The sequence below is a fragment of the Lampetra fluviatilis genome, chromosome 12 (genome assembly GCF_964198595.1).
Source record: "Lampetra fluviatilis chromosome 12, kcLamFluv1.1, whole genome shotgun sequence".
In the NCBI taxonomy this organism is placed as follows: domain Eukaryota; kingdom Metazoa; phylum Chordata; class Hyperoartia; order Petromyzontiformes; family Petromyzontidae; genus Lampetra; species Lampetra fluviatilis.
Genome location: NC_136286.1, coordinates 12,893,304 through 12,917,089, shown reverse-complemented (window position 1 = coordinate 12,917,089; position 23,786 = coordinate 12,893,304). Strand labels below are relative to the sequence as shown.

Genomic DNA, 23,786 nt, shown 5'->3' with positions numbered 1-23,786 from the left:
GTGCCGTTCCAGCACGGCTTGTCCAGGAGGTGGTAACCGGAGCTGCATGGCGTGAACTTTGTGTACGCGCTTCGTACGCATCGTTGGGGGAGAACAGATGGTTCCTTTTTCGAGTGACCTAATGTGGGATGCCGTGCCACGTGAGCTGTGGTGAAGTGCAGACGTTGATTAGACGCCATCATTTTTGGCTGAGTTTACCTGGGAGTCGGCCCAATCCTGGCCATATTCCCAGCAAAAGGTGTGCGCGGTTCGCCTCGCCACTCGCTACTCTCCACGAACATTTGGTCAAAGTGGACAAAACGCGCCCTTAACATCGCCTCTTTGCGATTGTCAAGGAGAAGAAGCCGAGCTGCCGAAGCATCGGGGTTCGTCGGCGCATTCACTTTGGTTGCGCGTCGCGACCATGCTCTGCTTGCCCATTGAATGGCCATCGCAAATTTTTACGTGCGAGTGCTCTCCCCCCCCCCCTCTTAAAACGCTTCAGATGGAGAGCGTCTTGAAGGGGGGGGGGGGTCTGTCGCTCGCTTCCCCATCGTCTTGTCTCAAAGCTTGGGTTGCCCCCCCCCACTCCCACTAATGATCAATCATAATCCTGTAGATTAAGCCAAGCTTATGAAGAGCAAGAAATGGTATTTGATTTTGCAAAAACGACTGTGCTTTACTGTCATGCTAGCTCTCACAAACATAAAGGCCTTCATAAATAAACAAAACATCGATTACAAAAAATATAAAAAACATTGATAAAGTTGAAACGGCTACACTGAAATTACGGAAAGAAAATAAAAAAAAGAATAGACATCAGGAGTCAGGCAAGGAGAAGGAGGAATTATTTCCAGTCGGTGATTATTAACCACCATACTTTATGGTTTATAAACACGAACTCTGACAAAGTACATGGAACAAAAGCTGAAAAATATGTAAAAAAAGCACAGATAGATGTGTTGAAAAGCACACTGACAATGAGATAGAGGAATACAGGGACCAAAGAACAATTGTGAATCAAGGAAATGTGAATGGTCTCGTAATGAATACATTGCCAGGGGTAGACAGAATGACAGCCGATGGACGAGACAGTGGATTGGCAGCCAAAGGAGGGAACGCACTTGAGAAGAAGACTGCCCACTGCGGAGATGGAGCGATGGGATGAGATGGAGTGATGAGATGGGATGGAGCGATGGGATGAGATGGAGTGATGAGATGGGATGGAGCGATGGGATGAGATGGAGTGATTAGATGGGATGGAGTGATGGGATGGGATGGAGTGATGGGATGGGATGGAGCGATGGGATGAGATGGAGTGATGAGATGGGATGGAGCGATGGGATGAGATGGAGCGATGGGATGAGATGGAGTGATGAGATGGGATGGAGCGATGGGATGAGATGGAGTGATGAGATGGGATGGAGTGATGGGATGGGATGGAGTGATGGGATGGGATGGAGCGATGGGATGAGATGGAGTGATGAGATGGGATGGAGCGATGGGATGAGATGGAGTGATGAGATGGGATGGAGTGATGAGATGAGATGGAGCGATGGGATGAGATGGAGTGATGAGATGGGATGGAGTGATGGGATGGGATGGAGTGATGGGATGAGATGGAGCGATGGGATGAGATGGAGTGATGAGATGGGATGGAGCGATGGGATGAGATGGAGTGATGAGATGGGATGGAGTGATGGGATGGGATGGAGTGATGGGATGGGATGGAGCGATGGGATGAGATAGAGTGATGAGATGGGATGGAGCGATGGGATGAGATGGAGTGATGAGATGGGATGGAGTGATGAGATGAGATGGAGCGATGGGATGAGATGGAGTGATGAGATGGGATGGAGTGATGGGATGGGATGGAGTGATGGGATGGGATGGAGTGATGGGATGAGATGGAGCGATGGGATGAGATGGAGTGATGAGATGGGATGGAATGATGAGATGGGATGGAGTGATGGGATGGGATGGAGTGATGGGATGGAATGGGATGGAGCGATGGGATGAGATGGAGTGATGAGATGGGATGGAGCGATGGGATGAGATGGAGTGATGAGATGGGATGGAGTGATGAGATGAGATGGAGCGATGGGATGAGATGGAGTGATGAGATGGGATGGAGTGATGGGATGGGATGGAGTGATGGGATGGGATGGAGTGATGGGATGAGATGGAGCGATGGGATGAGATGGAGTGATGAGATTGAGTGATGAGATGGAGCGGTGGGATGGAGCGATGGGATGAGCGAGAGACGGATGTTTAGATTGCAGCACAACGGAGGGCGGTGTGTACATGGAGTGGCCTTCATCCAGAAGTGGGTCGTTATTTGCTGACGATAAACAAAACAAACATTGCAGTAATTACCTTCATTGTCCTGGCATAACTATTGCATTTCTTACATATTTTCACAATAATATTAACTGGCCATAATGTGCATGCACTGTTGTTTGTCAGAAACATTAAATCCTACGGTATTCTTGCAACTAAACCTGGAATGCTTTCATCTCTGTGCATTCATCACATTGCATTGAGCTCCTAACGGATCCATCGGCGGGTCATCTTTGCTTTGCAAAATCAATGCTCGAACAAGAAAGATGCTCAACGAACGCAGCGTGGCGTGGTTTTGATCAGCGTGTCCATTTCAAATATTAACAAGTATTCCTCAACGGTCACCTTAATTAGACGCATTAGTGGCACTGTTTTGGATGTTTCCTTTTTACATTCTATTTTTTTCCCGACTTCAATGTAGTTTTCAGACACGTGCGTTGCGTGGCCTAGCAGAAGCAATGCTGAAATGAGGTCATTATAATAGTGCTGCTGAGCATAGAGAGAGGCACGTAATGCTGGCAGCTGAATTGTGTTTCTCTGTCGGTGGAAACAATTCCCATGGTGGGAGATGTGGGGCACGTGATGACCGGGGCTCTGCCACGTCTCCTCACACCTGCCTTGTCCTTCCACACACCAACCAACATTTCGCATCTGCCCCTGACCTACATCTTCAAACGTCTCATCATCATCACCATCCTGCTGCTGCTGTGTGTAAATTGCGCTATAAACAGCAACATCTCTGAGCAGGGATGCCCTCAGTGCCTTTGGCCGAGGTTAATTGTGGAGACCGTCAACTGGTAAATAGTGAAACGTGGGTTGTATAAAAGTAAAACGAGCGAAAGTACAACTCCAGTGGAGTTCTTGGTTCTTTCGGTAAAGTCACGTAGAATGGAAACAATAAAAATAATAAAATAAAACATAATAAAATAATTCTCACGACGTTTCGGCCACAACGCAATCAGCCGTCATCAGGTGAAGACCAGGTCTGTCATTCAGACGCTGTCTCCCCGACAGACCTGGTCTTCACCTGATGACGGCTGCTTGCGTTGTGGCCGATACGTCGTGAGAATTATTTTATTATTTTTATTGTTTCCATTCTACGTGACTTTACCGAAAGAACAAAGAAAATGAATCCCTGCAGTCACGAAAGCTTTAAATCGAAATCCAGTGGAGTTGTTGGTTTGAGGGGTCTTCGTGCTTGCTTGTTGTTGCTCAATATATGTCTGGCGACACAACATTATGGAAGCAGCTGGAACGTCTGCTTTGCATCGCCAATTTCATTGTTTGTCAATAAATTGTTGACGTCTATATACTTGAAATACACACACAAATTCTGTTTCTTTCATCATAAAATACATGTCAGGTCATTGTGAAGAAGTATGTTTCTAGGATTTGTAAACTGAAAAGCATTACGTATCGTAATATGTAGGTGTTTACAGCCAATATTACATGATTCATTGCTCAAGTAGATTATTTTGGGTCAGGCTGTGTGGCTTAACCCGAAAATCAACTGCGAATCATTCCATTCCTGTTATTAATTTGTCTTAAGTATGGATTGTATTTAATCATGTTACAGTGGCACACTGCCATGCAGCTCTTAAATCTTCGTGAACGGCACATTAGTGCGTTTATACACGGGATGACTCCAGGTGCTCCAGTTTCCTTCCACATGCAAAACACTCATCAGTTGGCCGATAGAACACCTTAGCATGTAGGGGACGTCAGAGTTTGGACAATTGTTTGCGCCAGTTCATCACGTGGCCACCTTCCCACTTGCACCTCTGAGTCGATCTCTCTCTTTGAGAGTGAGCGAATACTGTGTGACACGCTGGAGGTTTAAATTAGTATTCTTAATGTTGTTGTTGTTAATAAGTAACTAACCTGTCAATTATGTGTTGAGTATTCAAATTAGCAGGTGAGTGTAACCTCACATGGCCCTTGAATTCTCATTCGACCTTCAGCTCTTAATTCACTTTCACCAAAGGCTGTAAAACATCATAAGTTAATAAAAAAAATATTTAAAGCTTTCACGTGATATCGTTCCTGTGTGATTTATTCACGCACCACAATGTAATCAGGCATGTCTCAATGATTTCTCCAGGAAACCAGATGGGAATTCCTGAATAAATTCTCGCCCTGAACACATAATGCCACTTTCAGCCGTGTATTTTTTTTTATATCTTTGGTATATTTCCCCATAAATGAATATATACATTTTTGATAGCCTACGGCATTGGAATGAATATTTTTATTCACCAGCATGCTTTGGGTCATTGGCATGTGCTGGTAAACACACAGCCATGTGCTGCAGCCGTGATAGGTCACACTTGGGACCCGAGAGACCATCTGCCTTCACCATTCGGTTTCAAGTCTCAGCGCCGCCTTGCTACAGACATCAAGTCACAAAGCCCAGCCCCGTGTTATTGCTCTAGCTCTTCAAGTCACTCCGCAGTCACCCCAGAGATGCACACCTACGAACGCGCATGCATATTCGTCAACTAAATATGCAGTATTCATCGAGACGATTAATTATTCGTGAACTTCTGGCAGCAATCAATCGACGCCGAAAAGTCTGCTCATTCGCTGCATTACCACTGTGCGCAGTTGGGGGGGGGGGGGTGTACAACGTCGGCAAGAGTGGCTTAAGCTGCTCCACGACCTTGGCTCACGATGGCCCACTTTCGTGAAGTGCCATGGGATGTCCACAATTTAAGCAAAACGAGCACGAAAATCCAAAATGAAATCTTCCAAACTCTGATGCACCTCATTATTGGCACGACTCGCCAAGAAGAAGACAAATATCACCGGTGTATTACCAGCTGATGGTGAACCTGTGAAGTGCAAACACACAATCGGGTGCGATGTCTTTAGGTGCTGTCATGTTGTACCAAATTTGGTATGAACCATAAACAGGAGGATGTTTTGTTCTCGAGAATCAACGCATGCAATTTCTTGTAATCATAACCATATCCACCAGTTATTTTTTCTAGTCACGTACGTGTGTTCGTAGATATGTTGAACTTCTTTCGCACCGTACGTAGCAAACCGTGCTAATCGCGGGGGAAGGACAACAAACGTCAATGCCATTGACACCACATTGATGCCGCGAGTGACAGTCTCAACTGCCGTATTAACCATGCTCGTCAAATCAGATTGACATCCGAAAGACACTTTTAAAATTAATATTGCAGTTAAATGTTAAGGGCATGTGAATAGGCGTGAATGTATATTTTATGATTCGTGTTATACGTACTTATGCAAAGCAAAGTGAATGAATCATGGCGAAAGTCTGTACAAAGTAAAATATGCAGGCACAAAAAGGACTGAAAGATATTTATGGATTGGCCATTGAAAAGGGGCATACATCAGACACACTTGCACTGCAGTCTATGTTTAAAGGATCGCACTGTAGATGTGAAGTGGTGGTATCAACAATGGGCATGCATACTCAGTGAGATTTCACGTAGATGCAGATTTTGTTGCGACTACAAACAAGGTGAGCTGCGGTTTGAACCATCCAGAGTCACCATCGGCAGCAGCAGCAGCAGCAACAACAACAAAAACAACATTAAGTCCAAGCCCTTTGATGCTAAGTAGATGGCTGCAGCGTTTTGGGACATCTGGAGGTCATTCACCTTGTGTCGACAGGCTGCTCTGTCACCAGTGCCTCGCGACTAAAGCCGCTCGCCACTAAATTGCTTCTGACTGTTCGCGAATGATGGGCCCGGCTTTATTGCGTAGCGCAGCTGCCGAGCATCGTCTCTGTGACGAACACCGCCGGATTCAACAGCGGACCGCTCAAAAACAAAAGCTGGGAAGTGTCAACAGGTTGAGAGACTGAGCCCAGTTGCAAATGTGCACCACCTCCACCAAAAACAACAACAACAACCGCCATTCGCTACTAAGTGGCGGTGACGTCACCACGACGCTTGTGCCAGGCCAAGTGCACCTTGAGGCCACGTGAAGTGTCAAACGCCCGCTGGCAAGAGGTCACGGGGCTGACCCAGGTGCCACGGGTCGACTGACCGAGATGACCGAGATGACTGGCTGATGCACCACCTGTGCCCCCTACTGTACCAACAACAACAACAACAACCATACACACACACACCTTGTCAGTGTTTGTACCTTTTGCTGGGAATGCGTAAAATAATCAACTTAAAATACATTCTTAGTCTCATCATTCATATTGTGAATCGTGCACTTAGAAGTGACTGCTGCGTTTACAATGTAATTAATTTGTGCACAAGTCGATGACGGCTGAGATCAGCGGTGAGTGGTATCGGCGTCATGCCGTGAGACGAAGCACACAACCCTTCAGCGTAGAGAGCGGCCCGCAGAAGTGGATGTCACAGAGCTACCTCTGAAATGTCTTCAAATGACCTCTATTTCACACAGTAGGTGGCAGCACCCACTGCCACAGAGAGTAATATCCTCAAGAGTTGGAATATAGCCAAATGAAGTACCAAAAACTAACTTTATGTGATGGTTTGTGCACTCAGTGGTGTTCCGGCTGAACCCATAAACTCGCTACGCTTGAGAATCACAGGCGGGCTGAAATCTCTGGATGTGAATTCAGGATGTCAGCGGTGCAGCATTGCGCTTTGACCTCTGACACATTCAGCATCCTCCGATTATCACGAAATAAGTTCAACATACATACAGCAGCCTCGTCCAGTGAGCCACCCAACTTTAGATGACCAATGTGGTGAAGTATGATCAAACTTCTACTGAGAAACAGCAATGCAGGTCCTACTCTTCTGTGGCTGGTCTTTTGGCACTTACAAGGACCGTTTTTCAGAAGAAATGTACACATACAGTTACTTGAAATCGAATGTTATAAACGATTTCCAAAAGTACTCTTTCTTTTAACCACTATAATGTATTGCACAATGTTATAATTATTGTAATGCGCCTTGCACTAAGGCACTATATACATCTCTATAAGATGACAGTAAAGTGGTATTGGCCGTGCGATGGAACACTGAACAGGTGAGCTGCCTGAAGGCGATCATCTCCCACCTCGGGAGGCTTTCATCTGGCAGTAGTGTGTGGCACATTAGGAATGGATCACTCTTTTAAGTATGTCCTTGTGCAGCAAGGGAGTAAAGTGTGGTTCTGTGAAAGTCCTGATGTGCTGTGCAGTGCATCAATGCATGTGTGTACAGCAGCATGTGATGACTGAGTCGGGCCTGTAGGTGGCTGGCAGGGTTATTGATTGACCACGCGGATATACCAGTCACATGGTTAATGGCGGCTCGGGAGAAGGCTGGTTGTAACACACGTGTTGTTGCATTTTACAGGTAAAGGACCCAAAGGTTGTTTTTGATCGTTACATAAATGTTCTAGACTTGTTCTAGACTTTAAGCTTGGCTTTGAATTGTTAGTTTGTGATATATGCAATTAGAGGCGTTTCAGCACTGTGCATTGTAAAGGGATGACCCACTGTAATTAGTTACTGTCATTGTAATTCTCTAACTCTAATACTGTTTAGTCTATAACCATGCCCATGTACCCAGAATATAACTACTTGCAATGCTATTGAGAATAGAACACATGTAAAGTAGTAAGCTGTACAATGGTGATATACAGTACGTATACTGTACACATACAGTACATATAATGGGTGTAAGATACCGATATAAGTGGATAGTATAGATAGACATACAGCTTAGGATTAAAGTAATAGTCGAATAATGATGTGCAAATGTGATTGTCAAAGACAAAGATGGTTTATCAGTAGTAAAATTGGGTTTAAGAGAAAGGGTTAATGAATAACCACGCGGATAGACCAGTCACATGGTTAATGGCGGCTCGGGAGCAAGGCTGGTTGTAACACACGTGTTGTTGCATTTTACAGAGTGACGGTGCTGTTCTTCCCAAGATTGATATTAACCGCAATAAATAAATGTGCTTGCCCTCGATTTGGAGCATCTGCCCACGTCCTTCATTTCGAGTGTGCAACACGTGTAATGAAGGGCTGTGAAAAATTTTCATATCACTACGAGCATAATCTTCAAATTATTATTCGACTCTTAGCGTACAAATGACAGAAAATACCAAAACATACAAACGGCACTGCACAAATGAGAGAATGGATTCATGAATGAAATTTGTGACCCCCAAATCATGGAAAGTCGTGGATTGTTGATGGCGAGCGAAGGAAATCAATACGTGTAACTTCTCACGGTTGACGACTGCTGACAAATGTTTCTCTCGCAAGAAGCATGGACATTTTTACCTCCCTATGTGCAATTTGCAATCCATATGCAACACAAGACGTTATTTAACATGTTTCCGCAAAATAGTACGGTATATAGTCTGTACTGCGTACTCATTATTTGTACAATTTGCATACATTTCCCGTTTCGTAAAAAAATGGCTTGCAATTGTTTCAATTTTTGAGTTATATTCGTCAATTTGTTTCACTATACAATCGTTGAAACTAAATCTTGCACGCCAAAAAAAAGATACTGCGATTCCCAAAAATTCTTATATTGATGGGAATTAAGCATCGGATAGGAATAGTGCAATGTTGATGAGGTTCACGGTGTTTTTTGTTATGCTCGAGCAAAAGGCTGTACGAACATGTGACGCACTTGTTATTTCTGCCACCGTGTGGAATTTTGATGTAATAAATAATGTTTTTTATACGGCACTTTATTCACACGTGCTCGTTGTACTAAAACACGGTCATGACCATCATCTTAAGTAGGGAACGATAAATGTAAAGGATTTTTTGTGGCAAAACGAATTGCCACGTCTGCCCCTGTTTTATTGATTGCAAACCCTTCTCTTAATAGTTTGACTCCACGTAAAAATGCGACCATTAAAACGATAACTTTTAGGTGGTTTTTCGCAAGCAGAATACATGTACAACTTGTGTTATACGACATTTGCATTTGTCAAACCAAAACAGGTACACGTGCAATTACATCAATACAAGAATGTCGTATGTTTACAACCATGCGAGATTTCACAAATTCGATTCAAGGATTACCATTCCTTTTATAACCCTCGGGGGGGTTTTAGTTAAACTATGCCGCAGTTTATATGACTCCCTGCTATGTTAAAAAAATGTCACCAAACAAGAAGTAATGATGCTAAGCCGATTATGCACTGCGATGGGTCACTGAGCCCGTTCGGCTGCGATTCGGTGATTTTATGCGTCATGGTACTTGTTGTTATCAAAAGGACATTTTCAAATTAACTTTTGCAGTTTCTGTAGTTTATCAACGTCTCCCTTATTAGTAAAACTTGACGCTTGCAAGTTAACGTAAACATGTATATTTAAAACACTGCAATGTGATGAATCCTAAATATCAGAATTACAAATGCTCCTTTGTTGATTTAAAATCCAGGAAGAAATGTTTTTAAATATTAATTTAAATATAGTACAGATAACTCAAACACTGTTTTAAATGTGCATTTTTTTTTATTTTCTGTCATCAGCCATTGTCTATCCACTGCTGGACGAAGGACGTTATCACACCATTGCCATCCCTCACGGTCCAATACTGCCACCATTTCTCACTCCTGCGTCTGGTGGCGAGATGTTAACTACCTTGCCTGCTATGCAGGAAGTCGTGGCTTCAATCCGGACACTGACGCCTGTATATTTGGAGTTTGCATGTGTCTTTCCCGGTGGTCGCATTGATTTTTCACTGGGGCCTCTGGCTTTTTTTCTCCTCTAGATTTAGAGACGTGCATTTAGAGTATTTGACTGAAATGAATTTCCACATAAGCCACTTCGTTGAGCTATAATTTGTGGCCAGGTCGCTTCTGAAAAATAGCTATATAGCTCAGTCGGCCTTACCTGGTAAGATAAAAATAGTTAATTGTTTAGTTTACGTGAACCATTCCCATTACCCCATCTCTGCGGTGATTGTATTCCTTGGGCCGCCACTCAACTTGCGATGTGTTCTGCCCAAACCCATCTACTATCATTAATTGCCACTGTAATGGCCATCATTGTGTTTGTCCTCTGAACCTTTATCTGCCTCAGTGTACTTCTCAGCATGCATCTCTCCATGCTTCTTTGTGCATTTTTATGCCAAAACGTATCAATCATCCTCTCGTCCGTTTTCCTCTTGCCAACCATTGCATTGCATTCTCCCATTACGCAAGTGTAACGTGTGTTTAGCTCTAATATAGGAGTTGTTTAAAACATCTTCATGCATGCGGTGTGATTCTTCACAATCGTGGATTCGTGGTGGGTATATATATTATAATTTTTACTTGGAGTAATCCCGAGAATACTTGAGAAAGAGATGCCCGAATTACGTTCGTCATTCTAGTTCCATGAGTCATTGGTGCGTCATCCTATGTGCTGCCCCTCTTAATTGGGAAGCCTCGTTGACAAAGCAAGGTCGCATTTTCCTCGAGATTGTTCACAAATCGTTCATGGAACCATCATTTCACCACGCAACCAAATACATTATCGTTACATCAAGATTAATTATAAAATGTGAGGGCACAATGTGACTTGTAAACAGCATTATTAACGATCATTTCCCGTGTGAAAAATCCACCTGCCAAACGCAAGGCACCACAGTATTGTAATGCAATACTATCTATACAAAACCGACATGCAATATTTGAAATATTATGCAGTTTCACTTTACCAAATTAAATAAAAACCGGTGTGTTTATACGACATTATTCTTCTCTTTTCGCGAATCCATTTTGCCGGTTACAACTTCGCTGTTGTGTTTACTACGGTTTGGGAGGAAGGGTTAAGATAAGTACACCGACTTTATTTCAGTAGGGGAGACGAAAAAAAAGTGTCTACATTACAACAATGACCTTGGTCAAGCGATGAAGGTACATTAAATTTCAGGCCTAAAAAAGGCCCGTAGGGCTACGAAATATGAGAAAAAATGCAGTTAAAAAAATATGAAGGTGCAGCCCTGACATTACTTGCTCACGACATCCACGGGAACACGCTCCTGAGAGCACCTCTAGGAAATGGGCCTACTCTTCCACACATGCCAGGTGTATTTGGAGAGGTCGGAAGAGCCCACACTCTAACCACACCGCAAGTAGCCTGTTGATCAACCAAATGCAGCCTTCCGATTTGTACTGCTGAGTGGACAGAGTGACGGCGGTAGGGATTTAATAATGTTCCCATTGTTTCAACTGCCGCGCCTGGAGATCGAACCTGCGATCCTGTGGATTGCAAGTCCAGCATGTGCGAACCACTACCCTGTGGCTGCCATCCCGATTGCAATATTGCCATCGAATATTCTCTTGGACAGGTGGCTGGCATTGCACGTTTTGTTAAATCCCTTGGAAGAAAAACAAACTAAGAGGATAAAATGGGAAATGTGTATTCATGGTGTCTTTATTTGAATGTAAAGCCTCCTTGGAGAGGCTCCCGTTGCGATTGTGGACGAACGGGGCAACAGGTGGAATTGGCATGAAGAGGCCGTGTTCACGTCACCGCATGCGCATGCAGCTGACGCACTGGGCAGCAGACTGTGTTGCTTGCCGCTGAGTGATGGTGCCATCTAACGACACGCAATACTGCCAGTGCCATATCAAGTTTCTCACAATATTATTATTTTGTCAGCGAACATTATATTTATGGTAAGCATACGTTATCTTGATTATCCACGTCACGCCTCATTTTGTGTGCGGTTTGTCAACCTCGATGTATGGCTCCAACGCGGACTGATAAACAAGGCAGCCATGCAGATTGTTTTGGGATGTTTCTATTTTTGTGTATGGAATGAGCAGTACACGAATTACATTTTGGTGAATGTTTCTTATTGTTAATGCGAAAGTGGTCATCGGTCAAAATCGTCCAGAATGGCGGCCAAAGCCAGCAACACGAATTGGGCCCCATAATTTGTTCAGCTTGAGACGGTGCGTATTGGGGCTTTACGGTAACAGCTTTACTGAAAAGAAACACACAATGTCAGATGTTCATTGAGGGAATTGTGGGAACAAATAATGCGTAATTTAGACACTGCTTAGGCACAACATTTGCCAAATTTTTAATGTGCTTTTACCTACAGTAAACGACAGCTTTGCATTCTGAGCAAGTAGGGTATAAACCCTTTCTCAGAAAACATTCAAACACTTAATATTTACCTTATGGGAGAAAAGAAGTGTGTGGCATTTGCACTGCTGAAGCATTAATCTACTGCTGTTAAATCTTCTTGTGCTATTTTCAGATAGGTTATATTCATACTCTTAGGTTTTGTCGGTAAAGTCACATAGGTAAAAAATCATAATAAAATAAAATAATATGAAAATAACTAAATTTTTTCATTTATTATTAACTAAATTATTTTCATTTATTATTATTTTATTATTATTATTTTTTACCTACGTGACTTTACCGAGTATGAATCCTTGCAGTCACGAAAGCTTCAAATCTAGAATTAAGGTTATCTTGACCTAAGAGAGAGAGAAAAATACAACAGAGTGTGCTTTTTGTTTATACGAAGTGTATATCGAATGATTTTTTTTTATAGGTTAATAAAATGTGTCCCTTCGTTAATTGTCCTTGTATAGAGACTGAGTTATCATTGCTTGATATATCGATGTGAACTCATAGTGCACTCAACACACTGTTTTCTCCACGTGCTGTGTAGTAAAAACCGCATGCACACATCACTTGCTCGCACATTGAACGCAAATACAAAATTCTCTGTACGTCGAATTATTGACCGGCTAATTCAAGCGTGTGCTATTAACAAGTGTGCCTCTTAAGGCCAGCGCAGCTGTGATGGATTGCTATGATCAGCATCCGTCCATGGGTTTTGATGTAGACAAATGTTCACATCTCCTGACTGCGTGTATGGCGCACCGAGATCCCTGGATGAATTGCGCCTTATAAATGTAAATTAGTATTAATAATTATGAAACGCGCCCAGGTATTATTTTTAGGCTGCATTGATCAAAAGTGGCTCAGAAGAGGTTCAGATGTATGTTTGTTGATCTTCTTTCGCACACCCGTACGTAGCCAGCCGTGCTAATCAGAGGTGCTGAATCACTTGCCAATGGTACGTTGCAGGGCGAGGAATACAATTCACATTTGGCAGGATTGAAGAACTAACCACTCAATATGCAACTGCCTCGAAGACTATAATGCACAACAAACAGCTTCTATAAGTGGTGGTGATGTCACTTTGTGCCAAGCTAGGTGCACGTGAAGGAGTAAATGCAGGTCAAAGAATGGCACACGCAAACGGCATGCGTGTCCATTGTCGCCTTGTTAGCCTGCATCAAGGCCTGTGGATGAGGGGGTGGGGGGAAGTTGCCATTTCACGTACTATTGTCATTCTTATATCGGGTGTGACTCTGATGTGTGGCTCTTTGCTAACAGCATCTGTATCTGCGTGCTATTAATATCTGGGCACAGCATGAGACCTTTATTTTCCACGATGGATTCCGCTCTGGATAGAAGGGACACCACCTCCCATTGTAGAACAACTTGAAAGTGAGTGTGCCGTACTTGGCCCTTCCCCTCTTCAACCATTATATATACGGAGTGGTAGCTCTTGTAATCTCTCATTTACTTGATACAGCTGTCGTGGCTGTGACGGTTCCACCTGAAGACGGAAGCTTGTGTTGCCTCCGAAACGTCGTGATTTTTATTTTATTTTACGTTTATTAATTTTTTTTTTACCTACGTGACTTTACCGAAAAAACCTAAGAATATGAGCTCAGAGGTATTCGTCAGCTCTGACGTACCAGGGTGCGTCTTACAAAATTACACTCTTGCCGTGCAGATGATGGAGTGGTTTCATTCACACGGGCTTTCTAGTGTCTGCAAGTTAATTTGTATTGAACGCAGCAGCAACAAGAATTACGTGTAATTGTCTGCGGCCATAATGAGTAAAAACAATTGGAAGTTTTTTCGAATGCCATGCAAATCTGACGTAGAAGCAAGAGATATGTGGAGGTGATGGTGATGACAATTTTTAGCCAGGAAAACCTCGCTAGGTTTTAGGATGATCCTACATCCGGATGTTTGGCCAAATCCCATCAATGTGTAATGGAAAGTAGTGAAAATAACAGAGTAACCATGAGAAAACCCACGCTTGCAAAGCAATAACACTCAACGCCTGCGTTAGGAGAAAGAGTGTAAACCGAAGCCTATTTTACCATTGACGTAATGCTATTAATTTAGGATATGTTCCTGGGGGTAATTTGTATTGTCAAAACTTGCAGAAAGGTACTAAAACAAATGTTATATAACACGTTTGCAGGGTTATGCCAAAGTCTTACAGGTAAAAAACTCGCAATGAAAACTGCTTACGGCATAAAAAACATTATGTATGTGCATTGAGTGAGCGCAACACGTGGTTGACTAGGTACTTTGTGCTTTCAGAGTGGAGCATTAAGTTGAAATATTTATAAATAATGCCTATGTATGTGTTTATTTTGTGTTTGGGCACTTTTATCGGTGAATGAATGATTTATGTAATTGAGTGAGCTCATGAATTTTGTTTCTATGGCAGTATCCCTCGAATGAAGACAAAAAATAATCAATTTCATTATTCATATTATTTTCTAGCCTGGGGCTGAAAAAACAGTTGATATGTTCTCTCAGTGCCCAGGCATGGGGCATTGGTTACATAATCCATTTACCCACCTTCTAAAATGCTTTGTTTATTTTTTCATGTATATTTTATGATGCCCAAATTCAATAGGACTGTACTATGTTTGATTTCCCAACAATAAATAGTGGATTGCAGTGCAAATCAGTTGGTGATTATGCTCCAACACTGGTTTTTATCGCCATAAAATCTGCACGCATGTTTTTTTTTCATAACATGCAAACATGTGTTAATTAGGCATACATAGGTGCTGTGCGAAAGCTAGAACATTTCACGTTTCTCAAGCTGATACAGGAATACTGAGAACCATAACGACCGCAGGGTACTGGGTAAATTGTCATTTTCAATCGTATAGTGGTTTTGGCTCCATGTTTCACGAAACTACAGTACACAGTTTTGTATAGTACAGAGGTTAGGCGAGAGTTCAGCTTGGTTCAGTGGATATTGAAGAGTGTTCTGGAAGAGTTTATTTCAGTTCTATACTATTCCTACAACGCCACAGGCTTTATTTGAAATGACATTGCGTCTGATTTTTTTTTATATATCGCTGTTCGAAGTAAACTGGGACCATTTTTAACGGCATTCGGTTAACACGCAAATTGTTTCACTTTACATTTGAGCTGTCACTTCAAACGGATATGCAAATTCACGTGTGCTAGTCCGCCACACGACCGGACAATGTGGTCTAATGATATGCAAACTAATTACCAAGGCACTCAATCGTCAAGCCTCAGCAGCGGCCAAAATGGTTTAGGTTTGAATGTCAAGCAATCAACCGATGTACGTAGTGGGCATCATCCAATTTAGTTGGGAATGAACACCGAAGTCGCAAATAAATTGAGACTTTGGGACGATATTATGTTCATGGTTACAACTCGCAATTGATGGGTTAGTGTTTGCATTGCAGTGGCTGCAACTAGGCTGTATAAAATAAAATTTCAAATCGTTTTTTTTTCCCTTGGGAGGTCGTATATTTAAAATAAACCGCTTAAAGTTACGCTCGGTTAAATTGACCACATGGTTAGCAGGTGATGGCACACGCCATGCACGCTCCTGCACTACTGGAGATGTCATTCACGTGTGATATCAGCCCGCGACATACTGGATCTTGCACTGCCGCGTGACAGGGTCTCCTTGTGCCTCCGAGAAGATCAACGTTATCGCCGCTAGTTAAATTCTTCTGGGGACAAGCGCGTGTGCGACAAAGTTACGGTGACCATTCATGTGGGTGACTTTTCATCGTTGCTTCACTTCAGTTGCAGTAGACATCAGTGTGGCCAAAACTTAAGCTGAGTTTGGTGAAACAGTGTCATTCTTTAATACTCAGTTATCATAGGAATACATCAATTAGGTAATAATGTAGTTACGATTGTGCATGTAAAACAAAATATAAGTAGTTACAATTATTTAATTGTAATCGTATATCTGCACATGCGGTGTATCTCAATATTTTTAAACGTCGAGGTATCATTGTGCCATGCTTATATCTATAAAGGCTCTGCACAAGTATTGGAGTGCGAGGCAGTGGATTTGTAGGAAAGTCCTGGTAACATTTTCACCTGGTGTTGCTGATTCTATCAGCCCTGGAGATACGATAGACTCAGAAGGTACAACGTCATTCCACAGTAAAATATTGCGTTTAACGTGAAACTATTTAGAGTTATGGCAGTCAATTAAAGTTGGTTAGTACAATGATTATCACTATCAGCCCATGATCTGTCCACTGCTAGATGAAGTCCCCCCCCCCCACATCATCACTCATTACCCCACCCCTTACTGCCCCCACGAGCATTACACGCAAATAAATAATCGCTAAAAAAATTCGCTCCTCGGTATTTCATCTAGAGACACATTGGACACACCTTACAATTACAAAACTGAATATTTCAACACAGCGATATTTGGTATTGCTTTCGGTGGTAAAAGCTATTACAATGAATAAAAAGTTAATTCGGTTTTTTGTAAAATTTATTTGAAAAGAAAAATAAACAATCAAGCAACTACCTTCAATTCCGTACGACTATTTCAGAACAAACTCGATCGTACTGTTCCTAACATGGTTCTACACCGTCTCACAAAGCGTAGTTATTACTACTGGACAGAGGTGTGGACTCGAGTCATGTGACTTGGACTCGAGTCAGACTCGAGTCATGAATTTGATGACTTGCGACTCGACTTGGACTTGCATAACAATGACTTTGTCCCACCTCTGCTATCAATACATGATTATCTCGTAGAAGGAACATTGAACTTTCTGTCTCATCTGCCTCCTCATAGGCACTAACAAAAAATGAACCCAAATTTTTGTTCGCAGAAAACAGGCTATTGCGCCATAACAGTGCATTACCACACACGAGGTTATATATTTTTTTATAAATTATTTTAAAATGATGCTGAATTATTAACGTATTATATTTGATTTGCCAAGAGGTTTTTTTTTTCTCTCTTGCATGTGTATTTGTTTCATGACTATCATCGAGATATATTTGCAGATACAATGACAGTACAGTAAAATTCCTTGTTATTAAAGCTTAAGCTATTATCACAATTCTATCTTGGAATCGCTGTTCGTCTTCTCATCGAATACCATTCATAACTGGACTTTGGAACTAGGCGGCATTGTGGAATCGTGGGTGGGGGAAAGTTTCTTGCAGCCTGGCCTGGCATTCAGGCAACGAGGGTCCATGAGGCCTAGCCGACTAAGTGGAATCGCCACTGAAATGAAAGTCCACGAGTGAAAAGTGCTTGAATGGCAATTCTCATCAGTACCGGCCAAATGGAATCAACCCCACTACGAACCAGCCCATGTCAACCAGAATCAACATTTAAATATATGGTTGATGCCTTATGCATGGAATTGGCCTAATTCACCCCAATATTGTTTATGCAGTTTCGGCACCGAGGGAGGACCTGTGAGGCCTGGCCAGGCGATTGTCATGACGATTGGTTATGAATGGAGATTCAACTTGATGAGTCCGAGGCTCTCAAACAATCCACATTAATTTCAAAGGTGCTGCCTGGCATCGCTATTTAAATGAATGGGGCTATCTTCTGGGTGATTCCTTGACTTTCAAAGAATGCACATTCTTTTCAATGGCAAATCCTCCATCACCATTATACTTGATATGTTTTTTTGTATGGAAAACTTCCTGTTATACTTCCACAAAAGCGATTGGAGATTTGCACATTTTAATCACCCACACAGAAACTGATTCCTGCAGGGCTCATGCACGATGGGATTGTGGTCTTTGGATGTGATTCCCGCAACAATCTGCCAGCATTCCAATACTCTGGTGAGTGCATTGCTGTTTTTTATTGATCGTATTACCATTCAATGGGGGCAATAAAAAGCAACACACGCTATTAATAGTGGATTGGTTGTATGAGCAAGCAATATATATTAAACAAAAATCACTATTTTGCAGCCCATTTATACCTGCAATTACAACATATAGTCAGCGATTGCATATGAAGTCATATACGTAAAGGGGTGTTTTTTTTCCAACATTCAATATTGTAAAACTAAAGAAACATGAATTATTGTAGGATATCCCAATACTGTGTTCAGTCGCTGGCTCATAGTGGGACATTTATCATTATTGTTTACCCAAGACCCAGGAAAATTTCACCGAGTCTCAAGAGTAATTTTCAAGGGGTTCCTGCCAGGTGTTTAGCTTCAGTGGGCGGCGATGCTGCTACTACGTGCAAGCCAAAGTTAGTCATTTGCATGTGATTTTTTTTCAGCATTGAAATGTTTGGCCAATACGAGTTACATTGTATAGTTTTGTTGTTGTTATTTGGGATGGAAAACCGGAGAACACCATGCAAAACAGGGAGAGAAACATGCAAACTCCTTATAGAAAGGTGCCCGAGTCAGAAGTCAAACCCAGGCACTCTTGCTGTGAGCCACGAGTGTTGCCGTGGAGTTGCCACCGCCAAGCGGAGGGCTCTTGTGTGGGTGACAGGGTGAGCACCGTCTCGAATGAGAGGAGACCCACGGTTAACGGTTTTAATACGTTCCACGAAAACGACTGTTAACCGAAATAACTGTTTAATCGAATTCACTTATGAGTTTTAAAAATAAGTAAAAGTCACTGAGTCTGCAAAAGAGCTGTTTTTTCACTGCCAAAACAGAAAACGCAATGTAAACAAAGCCAGTCGAGGTCGAAACGCTCATAAATGGGCGTCGCTGATTGGCTGAGGGCATGGCTCAGCCCCGCTTACGATTGGCCGAAATTGGCGCCCCGCGTGCATGACGTCAACATGCCGTTCGTCAACATTTGCACGTTAATCGAAACCACGGGGTCTCTATGGGAGTGTTTTTGCACGTGTCATTTAATATTGATTACATGCGATGAAGCCACGTGTCACTAACTGCTCTGGTAATGCAGCAGGGAATGGTCCAATTAATGGCAAGCCTCTTCGCCTAACCACTTTTACTTTTGACCTCCTTCCAACCTGGGTCCTCCAAGGATAATTATTGCACTTTGCAGTGGGCAAAGTCTTTCACTTCGGTTCCATGCGTTCCGAATGCCTTCCAGTATTGTAATTCCGATTTAATGATTGCCCAGTGCCTCCTAAAATGAAAGACATCATTTATCAAATAAAATACCTCTCGCCCCCCCCCCCGTCTCCTTGATGTTATTCATACACTTTCTCACCGGACATATCTGTGAGTAATGACCAGATTGATAAAAAGCCCATTCGTACAATAATTTCACTCTAGGGCCATGCTGCACACAAGTTTAATGAAAGTATAAGTATGTAATAAAATGGTGTGTTAAACAGAGGTTAGGTTTACTTGCGTTGTCATTAATATCTTATTAAACATATCATTTGCCTTTGCAATTTGTTGCGAATAATACAGTATTTTATTCTTTGCATAAAAAGCTACATAGTTTCTATATTTCAGGGGATTTTATTTAGCATTTTCCAGTTAGAACCTATATTTTGTTTAATCTATGTTAGAATGTTAATGTGTGATGGATCGTTTTAACATGTAGGCTTTCGCGACCAATATTAATGATAATAGAGCGTTTTTGGGGGGTTAGATCACGTAAATATAAATGTATCGTTCACCCGCCACCACCCGACACAGCCAATTGGCTAGTTTTTGTCACGTGAACTAAACGTGGCAATTCGTTACTTTTGGAGTAGACCTGCAAACTTTACAATTCGAGTGTTTGTGTTAATTTATAAAGAGAGGAAAACCAAATCTGCATAAGACTGTTCTTCCCATTTCTTAACATTACTTTTGTACATTAATTTCATATATCCACATTTTTGGCCAAATAATAAACATTTCCTACAAATAGATGAAGGTATAATTCAATAATAAAAAAGCTGTGTTTGGCAGCGTATATATATATCATCGTGGTCGATTCGCTTAACCGTTATTCATGGCAAGCAATATGTTTGTTTGCTAAATTATTGCTTTAATAAGGCACACCAGCTTAATTTACCATATAATTGTTTGCAGCAAACATGTGCACTATGCGATTCAGACCATTCCAGAATCAAATTCTGAAATTGTGAATGCACTGGAAAAAAAAAGTACGGTGAATACATAAATAAACAAAGTGAATTTCAAAGTGCTGTATTTGATCTGCCTTCCGAAGTGTTTCTTGTAACAAAGCACGCGAGAATACGTGGTTGAAGATTTTGTTCTTGGGTAATGGGAGTCCCTGATGTGTTAATATTTACTGAAGAATGCCCAGTGATGCGCACGTCCCGTCTCCCGGGGCACACGTTTAACCCACGTGCACGCTGGGAAACGGACACACCCAGAGGGAAGTGGAACAGCCTCGCACTTAAATTTCGACGTAAAGCTTTAGTGACTGCAGGGATTCATCTTCTTTGTTCTTTCGATAAAGTCACGTAGAACGGAGATAATAAAATAATAAAAATAAAACATAATTAAAGAATACAATTCTCACGACGTTTCGGCCACAGCGCAAGCAGCCGTCCTCAGGTGAAGAACAGGTCTGTCGGAAAGACAGCGTCTGAAAGGGACACACCCAGAGGGCAGTGGGACATCCTCGCGCTTGTGGAATGGCGCCTTCAATAATGCTTTATGTTTCATTATGTAATCATCATGTAATCCCAATCACCCCACAATAGTAAATGAAGATTTCATTCAATTGTGGGTTGAGACAGAAGGATGTTAAGCATGGCGCCTTGCGCACTTATCTCATTCTACTCAGTTCTTACATTGTTTCAGTTTGGTTACATTTTAAATCAAACCTGCGTCACGGAATTTACGATACAAATTGTAAATCGTTTTCCTTTACGGTCACGCGCAGCTCAACATTATGTGTACGCCACAGATCCATCAATCTCCATCCATACATGCCACCACCTGTCTTTCTTCTGTTCCTATTTAATAAACGGAGCCATCGCCTTCACAACATTGAATCACCTGAAAATCGGGGTTTCCCCTTTTTTCTGGCAACAAAACAGGTGTTAAGATGTTAAAACACCAAACCGAAACCTTTTTTTACAAGGAATCATGTCTGCATCCACCACAATGCTTGTGGTCAGAATGCAAACAAAAAACATACTCTTAACACCTGTTTTGTTGCCATAAAAAAGAGGAAAACCTATGATCATATTTTTGTACTGGCAAAGGAGGTCCCATGATTGAATCACCTGTAGAGTCGAAATATTGTGATGATTAGCCAGTGGAGGAGGGTATCTATAAATGCATCACGGCGTATATGAATACTGACCACGCGGTCTTCTGAAGCAATGCATTTTGTTGTGATCGCAAAATCAACCTGACAGGTGGATCACGAGTTGATAAACCGATGCGGCAATTGCAATGTCACAGCAAGACTTCTGGAGGCTTAACTTTGTCGTTTCTCAGCGGCCCTGTGGTGGCCAAGCTGCGGGAATCTTTTTACTCTTGGGCGTTCAGCTGAAATGCAAATTGGGAATTCTCGGAGTTGCCTGGCGGACTGAGGAGAGAGTGAAGTGGAAGGTTCCTCCCACTCCTCGTGTTGGAGCACGCCCTGCAGAGGGAGACAGATTGCAGCTCTGAAAAAAACAATTTCACCCTCCACTCTCGCGCGCTTGCAAGCGCTCTCCTCTCTGTGTCTCGCACGACGCGGTGCGTCGATACAAATCCCCATCTCGTTCCTTGAAAAATTAGGGAAAGTGTTTTTTCGTTCCCTTCATCTTTACGTCTCATCGCTTTGTGGACTTGCTCGTCTTCTCTGAAGAAGCCGGTAGGAATACAATTTGCTTTTGGATGGATATAGCGAACATCTCGCCATGCGGACTGTGACCACGAGTGCCGTTTTTTTCAAGTTTTTCTAAGGGTTTTCTTTTCTTCTCAAAGGTCTGTTCAGACGCAATTACCAGCCAAGACTTACTCGATCATACCTTCGGATGGACATATCTCGGCCATGTAAATTGGCACGGGGAGTAATCATTGAAATCGCTGCTGAGCTTGGATTTTAAAAGCATGTGGGACATCAACTGGGAGTCGGAAGGACTGCAGACTTTTGGGATTGTGCTTATTCTTTGTGCCGGACTAAAAATCTTACACGTGCTGGGATTTATCGACATGTCAGAGGGTAAGTGCGAAGTGGAACTCAAGCTACGCAGCAGTCACTCGTCTCGTTACACTTGCACATCGGTGACATCTGTGTTCGGTTTATTACAAAAAAAGTGTTCTCAACAGGAGCCTTTTGAATTTAATATTCGTACAGTGGTATATGGTTTTAATTGGAGGGGAGCCCTCGCGCAGCGGTTAGCAGAATGCACTGTGAACCCGCTTGCCCGCGTTTGATTCCCTGCCACGGCAAAAAAAAATAATCGGTGGAAAATGATATCTCGACCGCCGTGTTCGCCAACTCCCTCTCGCCAGAGTGCTGAGACTGTGTGGAACGATGTTCGTCCAGCAATGGGACGACAAAGAGCGGTGGTCGGTGTCCATCGTGTTCGAATTATTTTCAATGTAATTATTGTGTCATATTGTGCAACTGACCATTTGTTGTTTGCGCTAAATATCGAACCCGAGTGCCACAACGTAGCGCCGCTATAAATACTCTATCGACACGCGGATTAGCCGCTGAATTCACATTGTCCAGATTAGGTTTAATAATTGATGAAGGTTAAACAATTGCCCCTACTTTATAGGCGGCAATGTGTGGTTTTATGACACCATTTGAAAAATACCGTTGCCCCAAAATTAATTAATAACACGATGTAAGCCGCTGTTCATCCCTTGATTGAAATCCAACTTTCATTTCAAATGCTAAGGCACATTCATTATTGGACTTATGTGTTTGGCAAACTTTTTTTATTTCAAACATTTTTATTAAACGATATTATAGCATAGCCATCAGTGTCATTTGAAGGTGTTGAGTGGAGGAAGAACCCTTCCCGTTGTATGTTATAGCAAGTGGATTGCTCTCCTCTATTTAGTAAATATAAATAAATATAAAACTCCGTCTGGCAGGTGTGTGCCGAATTTCGATGAACAGCGCAGCACAGAGTCACTCTTCAATTACCTCCGTGGGCCACATCTGGTGCCTGTAATTACAAATGTAGTTTCGCATAGGCCCTAAAAATAATTTGCTTACAGTCGGTCCTGTATAATTACCCTTTTGCTCACAACAGACAAGTGATATGCACATTCGTGTTGCGTAACGTGGAAAATGAAATCTATGTTAAGAAACGCTCCTCAGTAATTTGCAATTAATTATGGTTCACGTTGTTGATTTTGCTATTACATGGACATCAAAATAGAATAAAGTACACTGGCATAAAACCGACAACAGGAACACGAGCAGCAACCAAGGTTTTGTTTTTGCATTTCTGCTGAACTTTAAGCATCGGAGGCATTAATAATGAAGCTTAACCATTATCTGTGATATTTGTAAAAGTCAC

The 23,786-nt window shown here is 42.3% G+C and overlaps 1 protein-coding gene across 9 annotated transcripts in view; it reads left to right on the top strand.

Annotated features, from left to right (window-relative positions):
• KCNIP2 (potassium voltage-gated channel interacting protein 2) overlaps window positions 1-23,786 on the top strand; it is a 362,371-nt gene that overhangs the window by 270,389 nt on the left and 68,196 nt on the right. The window contains exon 1 of one of the 9 annotated variants that reach the window (XM_078861682.1): window positions 21,969-22,468. The exons of 7 other annotated variants lie outside the window; for them this stretch is intronic. In XM_078861682.1, coding sequence (XP_078717808.1) covers window positions 22,357-22,468 — 112 coding nt within the window. In that variant the 5' untranslated portion in view covers window positions 21,969-22,356. Of the gene's footprint in view, window positions 1-21,968; window positions 22,469-23,786 lie in introns of those variants that run through there. One more of the 9 variants, XM_078861686.1, reaches the window with a different exon arrangement.